This window comes from Diorhabda carinulata, chromosome 6 (genome assembly GCF_026250575.1).
Source record: "Diorhabda carinulata isolate Delta chromosome 6, icDioCari1.1, whole genome shotgun sequence".
In the NCBI taxonomy this organism is placed as follows: domain Eukaryota; kingdom Metazoa; phylum Arthropoda; class Insecta; order Coleoptera; family Chrysomelidae; genus Diorhabda; species Diorhabda carinulata.
Window position 1 is genome coordinate 9,633,417 of NC_079465.1, and position 10,258 is coordinate 9,643,674.

Consider the following 10,258-nt stretch of genomic DNA (forward strand, 5'->3'; position numbering starts at 1 on the left):
AACTGAAAAAAACTTTATTAGTTGCAGAAATACATACAAAAGACACTATAAATATCTTGTTTATGATTTTTGAAGTTGTAAAGATAATTTTGGAACACCCTGTATATTTCACAACTTAAATTGACAAGTGGTGAGGTCAAAAAATTTTCAGGTAACTCGCGTTGTCTGTTTGATTCACTAATTTTCAGTTAATATGTTTTACTTATGTTTGTAATTTGCGACATTTTTGGATGTACGTCTATTGAATTGAAAGCAACTAAAGTTCGTGCATCAGTTTAATCATAACATTCTTTATCTATCTTCTTATAATGAATGCTTCCTGTTGTAAGAAATCTCTTCATCCAACACCTAGCATTTCTTTTGATCAATGCAGTATTTGCATATCTTCATTAAACAATTTAATAACTATATCAATCTTTCTCTGTTTCCATAAAACTGTTATCTATAAAACTTTGTTGTTTGCTGTTATAAACATTGAAACTATTTATCGAAGAAAAATAGTAAACCAAAACAATGATCAGTACGTGAACACCCGGGTTAGGTTAGGTGAAACGAGACGCGGCATCGTTATTGGTCCAAATCAGTGGGACCATAATATTTCACAAATAAAAAGCCGCGTGGGAGGGGCGAGCGCCGTAAGATCAGGTGTAATACAGGAAAGCAGTGTGCGAAAAAAAAGGATTGTGAATATTCATAAAAATGAAATGCAAAAACAGCAAGTTTTTCGGGAGTATCTTCTTCAAGAATCTACCGAAATAAAACATTCAAATTTTCTGACGTTAAAAATATTTCTCATGAAGTTATTAAAAAATTAAACTTTATAAGTGGAAGACGTGTATTTAACATGTCCAGGAAAGGGTTGAAACCAAAATGTGCAGAGTGTGGTCCTGTTACATGCTCAGCTTTGGAATTTTCAATCCTGATCATGTCCGTATGCGTTTTGATTTATTATTTTCTTCGATAAATGACCGATGAATATAATTTGGTATAGGTCATTTTAAACAACTTATTTCAATAAATTTTGGGCACGTTCGCGGGTCGATGACTTAATACGTTCTCTTAAACATAGTCCGTTTAGTAGTAATATCGGTTAAAAAATTTTGGTGCTTGCTTGAGTGTATTTTCATGTCGGTGACATACTTATTCTTTGTTATAACTGATACTTATATAGAAGTGAACAATTAATATGAAATTCGACTCTACCAACTAATTAACACATGAAGTAAAGTGAATAAAAAAAGCGGAAAATTTGGAAATACCTTAAGAATTCTATTAATAAAACTAAACTATCCCCGGACTCGATTCTGCAAAAATAAAAAAAATTCAGCAACAAATAAATTTATAAAAAAGTAATAAATTCGCTTCAACTGCGTATCCAAAAACAATAGAGCACAACAAATAAAAGCAGTTATAAAATTGATAACTCAGATTTCTGTATATTAAAGATGAGAACTGGAACTTTTCTATGGAAAGCCGGGATGGTTGCGGCCCTCAACTGAGTTCTAAGTTGTTGGAGTTGGTAGTTGTGCATCGGTTGCGTCCTTGGTCATAGTCAAACTCCAGTGGAGCTGTAGAACAGCGAATATAAAAAATAATTTTATCACAAATATCCCTAAATTTACTTTATTTCACACTTTACTTGTAAAATGAAGATAGATAGAGGACGTTTTAGCAACGAAACCTGGAATTTTATTGATTCTTCGAATGGATTGGGAGGTTGATAACAAATTTATTTAAGAATAAATTAAAAGAAAACCTTAACAGGCCTAATGGGATGTTACCATATCTACGAGGGTTCTTTTTTTCTTACTTCCGATAGGCTATAAATAAGAGACAAGATCATATAAAACAATAATTTTATTACAAGGACAAGCTTTTCAATACTCTCTTCAAAAAAAGTTAAAGGCCAATGTAGCCTAACCGTTCAGTTCCGGTGGATTTCTGCAGTATTATGGCCTTGAGTCTGTATAAAACGAATCACACCTCGCAATTCACACTTTACGGGAGTATCGATAATGGCGGACATGTTTACGTGGCTGTAGCACAACGCCGACTGACGCTTGAATGTCAACAATGTAATTGGTGCTGGTAATTCCAGTCAAAATATATCAGAAGATGACAATGAAAGTCATGTTAAAGTAAATACCTCACATTTATTTATTCTGCCTAATTAAATTATCTTATTATACATTCACAATTTTCAGGTGCCATAGCAGGTATTCTTGGAAATAGCTTAAAACAGTTGAATTTGTTAACAATAAGTACAAAAGGTACATTTCCAAGAAACAAATGTAAGGTTTACGCGGAATTTGTCAAAAAAGAAAGGGAATAATGTTATTATTATGATATACCGGGATTCTTTGAAGTAATGAATCAAAAATATGATGAAATAGAATGGCGCTTATTCGTTGATTCTTCGAAATATAGTCTGAAAGCTGTTATATTGCACAACGGGAATAATAAACCATCTATCTCAACAAGACACACTGAAAATTTGAATCAAATTAATGTGTACGTCAATGAAATTTATTAAGTATGAAGAACATCAATGGAAATTGTAAATCGACCTCAAAGTCATGTCTTTGTAATTGAATTTATAAGCATTATTGGAGTGAACACGAATATGACTCAAACTTATGGAAAACTGGTGATTTTTTGTCTATAATCTATATGGAAGAACAAAATATGGGTTCTTAACAAGTTCGCATTGTTTTTCGAAGGGTTTTGATCAGTTCAACTTATATTAGAGGAGCAAGATTTGTGTCCCATGAAACAGAGAAAGAGAAAGCGATACGGCACCTGAAGTAGTTTGCAGAAGATTTTCAGGACTGTTTCAAACAGAGGAATATGAAATTGAGGTCACTTCAGAAATTGCGGATAATTTTAGCGTTAATATTGATAAGGATTAGTAGGCGTTAAAGCAATTTTTTTCCGAGACTTGGCAGCTGTCATTCGATGTATTAGAGTACGACTTTGATGAAAAATGTGCCTTTGCGCTAATTGAACATTCACATTTCCTTTGCCAGTTTTCCAGTTTACTGTTAATTCTTTGTGTAAAACCTAACGATTGCAAAGTGTAGTGATTTAATAGGCCCAGTATCACATTCAAATTTCAAAGAACATGAAAATTTTAAGGCGACCTCAATTTTTTGTTTGCCAGTGTAGTAACATAGAAAAAGTGAGTTTTTTAAAAATCGAGATGGCATTAAATAATTTTTCGTTCTTTGATAATAACCTGTTGAATACACTGTTGAAAATTTCTTTGGTAATTTTACCAAAAAGGTGTAGGAAGTTTCAACACAAAACAGTTTAGTAAATTTAGTAGACAGAATAATTGAATCAGTTGTAGAAAATTACGTAAAATTTACCAAGCGGTAATAGAAAATTTTTAATCTTCTTCTAATCTCTTAATCTAATATATAAAATTCTCGTGTCACAGTTTTCGTTGCCATACTCCTCCGAAACGGCTTGACCGATTTTGATGAAATTTTTTGTGCTTATCCGGTATCTATGAGAATCGGCCAACATCTATTTTTCATCCCCCTAAATGTTAGGGGTAGTCCACCCCTAAATTTTTTTTTATTTTTTAGACAAAATTTTTAATTTCTATTTTTTTATGATACAACATACAAAAATACATACAATCCTCAATTTTCACCCTTCTACGATCAACCCTTATTTTTTAATAGCCATTTTAGTAATTTAATCATTTTTCATCTCCGGTCGAAAACTGATCAATCGTCATTTAATTAGTTAGAAATTACTAGGAAATTATTTATATGGCAAAACAACGTTTGCCGGGTCAGCTAGTTTTATATACAGATTTATCGCAAGGATACTTAGTTTTACTATGCTGTAACTATATGTTGTAACTATACCAAGCAACTAACTAGAAATTAGTTTTCAAATCTTGCCAAACATTTTAATTTACTGTACAATAAACAAAATATCTTTCTTTGACAAGCTATTATATTTAAGGTAGAATGAAATAGTGAAGATTTATTCCTATTTCATTTTTAAATTTGTAATTTATCCAAAAATAAGAGGCTTAGTGTTCTAGTCTTAAGCATAAATGCGTATGGCGTAGCTAGAGCCATCTATCTAATGTTTCTACAGTAACTCAATCCACAAAATCTTTTTGTAATTTTACAATAAAACATAGTAAATAAATACTAAGAATTTTTGTAAGAGCAAAGATTGTTATTGAAAAATAATAAACAGTTCCGTATAATTACTATCCAAGTAAGATTTATACTCAAAAGTCGTAAAATTATACCTTATCTTGACGAATTTTCTCCATTGCCTAAAAAATTACTCGAATTGTATCATAATTTGATAATGTGTACATACTGATTAATAATTTTAGCCATCATACGTATAGCAAAACAAAGGTAATTTTACAAAAAATTTTCAGTGTTGAACAAAAACTTCTGATACAGTAATAGATATTTTTCTAAACCACATTTTATTATATTAAGAACAAAATTCTTGTATGTACTCATGTCTGCAAGCGTACGCGATATTAAGAAAACCAATGAACTCATCTTTAATAATTATTTATTGCTTTTTTAGGAAGATTTGGATTCCAAATTCGCAGAAGCTGGTGGAAATTTGGTCGTCTTAGATTTTTCTGCGGCATGGTGCGGCCCTTGTAAAATGATCGCTCCGAAATTAGATGATTTGGTTAAAGAATTTCCTAATGTACTGATTCTTAAGGTAACAATTTTTACACTTCCAATAATAATAACTAAAATATTATTTTTAATGTTGAAAATTACGCAATATATGAAAATGTAACTGAAGTGGGTGATAAATCATAACGATAAAATTTAATATCTTCAATGTAAACATTAATATGATTGTAACCATGATAGAGTAACTTGATTATTTAATTATGTAATGCATCACATACAGCCAGGATTGCAATGTTATTACTGCGAGACCTGTTTCCACAACAAGTTATTTCAAGAAATGGTAATGTTGATTGGCCTCCACGGTCGCCTGATTTGACTTCTCTGGACTTCTTTTGTGGGGATATCTGAAAAAAAAGCTTTATGCAAATAAACCAGAAACGATGGAGCAACTGAAACAAAATATTTGTGATGAAATTTATGAAATACCGCGTGAAATGTGGTGCTCAAAAGGACTCGCATTGGTGAGGCTAACAGAGGCGGACATTTATCTGATATTATATTCCATACAAAATGCCGACATTAAATAAAACATTTATCAATATAAGATCCATTCTCTTTCATAAACAAACTCATAAACAAACAAAGTAGTATACTTTCCCGGTATATCCAATTTTGACTTGGATTGCATTTCAAGACACTACAACTTTCTTTTCAGCTTTTAATAAGAGTGAACTTCAGATCAGAAAAAACTAAACAAGATTTAGAGGCTAGAGGCGCCACCTAACCTGCCTCCTCTTCCTCCTCTTCACCTCATAGTGAAGAAAGAGGCATTTAGCGATGCCCATAGTCTAATCTAGATATTAAAACAGAAACCAGTAAATTTGATAGGTTACCTAAGGATTCTAGAGATAATAAAGCTAGAAAGCAGTGACAAACTAATGGACCAAATGCATAGCATGTTAGACAGAGAAGCCCCATTCGAAGTGGTAATTAACAACCGCCAATCATGGGTCATGCACATCCCAACTAATGTGGGAGTGTAAACAAACTCTAAAAGCACTAGCTAACCAAAGCCATACATACCATACCAGGAAGTGACGAAGCAGGTAGCCTTACCAAAAAAGGGGCCACGACTCCATACCTTGGACAAGAACCCAACTGCGGCCTCTCAAGACGCCACATCAATAACGAATTGAACGAATGACTAAATAATCATAGATTTTTACTAAACAATCCAAAAGATTCATCACCATATCAGTTAAGAAGTCTGAAGAACTTTTCTTGATAACTAGAAACGACATGTAACTGGTGGTCGGTCTTCTGACAGGTCACTGCCTCGTCACATACCACCTTAAGAACATGGGCATGGCAGAGAACTACAAATGCAGATTCTGCGAGAGAGCCATGGAAACAGCAGCATCTGCGAATATCCTGCACACCTAGGAAATTGGGACACCAGAACCCCCAAAAATAGCCTCCTAAACAAAAAGATATACCCTAGGTGCAAAGTGACTGTAAAGCCAAAACGCCTCATCAAAAAACAATCTACAATCTAGATCAGCTTCACGGAATCGCGGCAACTACTTTGTAGATAACTTTTTCATATGCAATCTTCCACATACTATATATTCTGTCTTCAAGTAAGTTTCCATCTTTGTCTGTCTGGTATCGACTGTTTTTGGCCTACCTCTTTTAAGTTATTAAAATTTATTTAAGTTATATCAAAAAAAATTAGATCTTGAGAGATCAAAATGAACAGTTCCAAATTTTTAATAATTCAAAAAGAAATAACAGGATAACAAGCCCAAAAAGGAAATTTTTATTATATAATCTATATCATTTTTTCAAATGTAACATTAATTAAGATACTAATAAAACTCAATTTCAAATATCGCATTGGGTCCTCCGTGTTCTCGTCTACTCATTCTTCCATGCTTTTCTGTCACTGGCAAGTACTTTTATTTTCATTTATCTTGTTCCCTTTCCCACATCTGCCTTCATAGTCTTTCTCTTTACTTTTTTCTTTGTGTACCTACCTCCGTTATTTTTCGGGCCCTGCTCTATTGACTCATTCTCGTTATATATACACCAATTTGACAATTTATTATTTATTTGATTCAATATTGCTATTCTATACCATTTTGTTTTTTAGATTATTAAATTAAATAATAGAATACCTGACAAAGGAAGTAAATATCAAGAAATGCAAAAGGGAAAATAGATATACAGATATTGAAGAGAGTTAAAAAAGCAAATTAAATATATCGTGCTCTTAATAAAACAATTTTCGAAAAAAAAATGAACAAAAAGATACGAATAGTAACATCGGAGAAGAAGCAACTGAGGATAATAGCAGGAAAAACGATGATGGACAGGATAAGAAATTAGGTAATTTAAGATAATTTCAAACAAGAGCTAAGAGAAGACAAAATAGTTGAAAGATATTCAAACTGAGAGGAACACCACAAAGTCTTATAAGAAAAGTGACAAAAGCAGGAGTTTTAAGAGTAAAAGGAAAGGAAGACTTGGTTACAACAAGTAGCACAGGAAGGGAGAAGACAAAGGAAAACAATACACCAGATGAATGAAGTATCAAAGGATTGGAAATAATGAAAACTAAAATCCCAATATTCTAACGCTCGCAAGGGCATGAAGAGTTCTAGAGAAGAAGAAGAGTAATAGTAAAAGAAATTCTGTGATATTTAACAGGGTTGAAGAAACAATATAGTGTTTCATTCGTCAACATTTGCTTTAAATATGTTATATTCGTCTCTTTACAGTATCCTATTTTAGAAGGTATTAATCCAAAAGACTTTCTTGTTTTTGTTGAAACTGCAAGAATTAATATATGAATTTTTTTTTCAGATTGACGTAGATGAATGTGAAGAAATAGCTATGGAATACGGGATCAAATCAATGCCAACATTCATTTTCCTCAAAAACGGACAAGAAATCACCCAGTTCAGCGGAGCCAACTACGAAAAGCTAAAGGAAACCATTGAAGCAAACAAGTAATGAAGATATTCATACTCAACCTGAATATTTTTTTAATAAATTATTTAAATAAAAATACATATTGCATAGATATTTTATTTTGTACTTGTTGAACATAATTTTTTGAAAGATTTTTAATAGTATTGCCTGTTTACAGTTATATAAATTTTTCGTATTATTTCTGTATGATTATACAAAGTCGTCATTGAATTTGTTGAAAATATGTCAACTATTGCACATGTAGACTTAATAAAAGATGTTGCTACATCCTTCGCTTTTCATTTATATGAAATACGCAATATTCCTCTTTATAATGCAAATTGCTTAGAAAACAGGTGAAATTAAAATAGTTTTCTTTTCTTTTGGACTATAAATCAAATTCATTAGCTTCTGTAGCATAAGGGAAATTTTTTATAGGAGGAAGGTTTTTTGGAGTTGGCCCTGATAGGATTTGCTTCTCTGCAGGGCATGGGTTGTAGGGTTGTGTTGGCTGGAGGAAAAGAAGCTATGACTATTGGCTGGAAGAGAACGAAAAGAGAGCTCTATAGTGTAAATAAAAAACGGCTCTTCTCGATTTGAGAATATATATATTTTTTTTATTTTTGAAATTATATTTTGTTTATTTTCAAATCAAATGGGCAGCGGCAAATTACATATTAACAGGTGAAATTACAATAGTTTATTTCTCTTCTGCTTCTGTTTGTTAAAAAGAAAGATTCGTTGGATAATTTTTTTGTAGGATAAGGGAAATTCTTTTAGGAAGAGAGGAAGGTTTGTTGGAGTTGTCTTGATAAAGGAGCTACTCTTTTCCAAGGCTGGTGTTGAGGATGTTACGTGGGGTTGTGTTGTCCTAGCTGGAAAGGAGAAAAATCAAACGAAATTTGCCAAAAGAAAACTAAAATAGAGCTCTTATGTAAGTAAAAACGGCTCTTCTCGGTTTGGGGATAAACAAGTGAAATTACAAAAGTTTTATTCTCTTTTGGACTATAAATCAAATTCATTAGCTTCTATTTGTAAAAAAAGAGAGGGATAATTTTTAGATAGGATTCCTTGTTAAATTATTGTTTCCACTGTCACTGGGAATTCAGCCGCCACTTTCGTATTACCACTTGGCGCTTCCTTGTAATATTTGTGTTGTGAAGATTATTTCGATGTTAAAATTTGTTAAACCATATTCAACTTGCCTCTTCCTGAATGTGATTAAACATTCTAGCGTTTTCCATTATGATAGATTAGCTTAATGGCATATTGCGTTCAATTTCATCGTTAGATACATTCATTTTTCCATTTTCCTCTATTATGCTTTTTATTGGAGCGGATAATTCTAGTTGCAGAGCTTGACGTAGTTGCAGTTGCCGATGACAGTATTTGTTTGTTTATTCTTAAAACGTTACATGCAGGACTGATTTGAGATTGGCGCTTTTTTTGGTTACTTTTTTTTTTCTTATTTTTCATTATCACCCATGAAAAAAAATTAAGATCTCCATATTTGTAATTGTATTAATCGTTATAGTTTATAAATAAAATAAAGAAAAAACACAACTACACTGTTTCGGATATGTAAGGAATACCATATATGTAATACTTCTATATGGACAGTTTCTATAAGTGGACGGTACTCCGACTAAGTGAAACAAATAGTGTATCGTTCTCTCTCTCCTCTAAGCGCTTCAGTTAGTTCTGCGCATCTTTTGTGCGCATGAAGCATGTGCAGTATAGATAAAGTGTCTCGAGCGAGGGAGAAAATAGATATTGTGGGCACCGTAACGTAAGTATTACATATATGATGTATACATATTTAGAAACCTAGCTGCGCACAATTTTGGGGAATCCCCGGGTTGAAATAAAAGAGCGCTAAACGGGAATAGTGCTAAAAGAAACAACGTTAAGCGAGGCCTTACGGTGCAGTATATTTTGAGGAAACTCAAACATTTCAAATTTATATTCAACTGAGAATAAATCATAAGTTATTTTTTCTTTACTGTCTGCTAATATTATTTATTGTCAGGGGAAATTTGAAGAATGCATCCATTATTTCTTGTCTATCGAATACCTAGATAATTTGGTGAATGTATCAATTCACTGATGATTGTAAGATACCCAAAAAAATATTACCTACATCTTGCTGGTAAGTTCCAATGCCAAAAAACTTCAATGCTGCCAATAACTAAATGAAATCATTACATTTTAACATTTAGTGAGCATTCACAACTTTTAATAGTATATCAATTTTATATCAAATTCCTACCAGCTACATATTTGTAATAATTTCATATAAATCAAAACCAAACGAAAAGTGAAACAGTCCTTACTAGGGATGGGCAAAATAATCGGGTGATCGATTAATCGATATATATTTTTAAAAATAATCGGTAATCGAAAAATATCGATTAATGGAAAATACAATGTTTCTTGTCTATTTTCATTCTCAAAAATGCTTAATGGTTTTGGTACAGTTTAATTGAATTTAAAAGAGAGTTTTTAATTGGCTTTATTACAAAGTAAAAGACTGAAATAGTTATTTGTATACTTAGGCCGCGAAATACCTTTTTAACGTACCGAAAGAACAGTTATCGCCGAGACCCCTTTGCGTCCGGGGCAAGATAATCTTGAGGTCGTTAAAAAGTTTC

At 32.2% G+C, this 10,258-nt stretch overlaps 1 protein-coding gene across 1 annotated transcript in view; it reads left to right on the plus strand.

The window, feature by feature from the left end:
* LOC130895240 (thioredoxin-2-like) overlaps positions 1-7,895 on the plus strand; it is a 28,704-nt gene extending 20,809 nt beyond the window's left edge. The window contains exons 2-3 of the mRNA XM_057802447.1: positions 4,573-4,716; positions 7,500-7,895. Of these exons, the coding sequence (XP_057658430.1) occupies positions 4,573-4,716; positions 7,500-7,649 (294 nt within the window). The 3' untranslated portion in view covers positions 7,650-7,895. The remainder of the gene's footprint in view (positions 1-4,572; positions 4,717-7,499) is intronic.
* Positions 7,896-10,258: the final 2,363 nt, after the last annotated feature.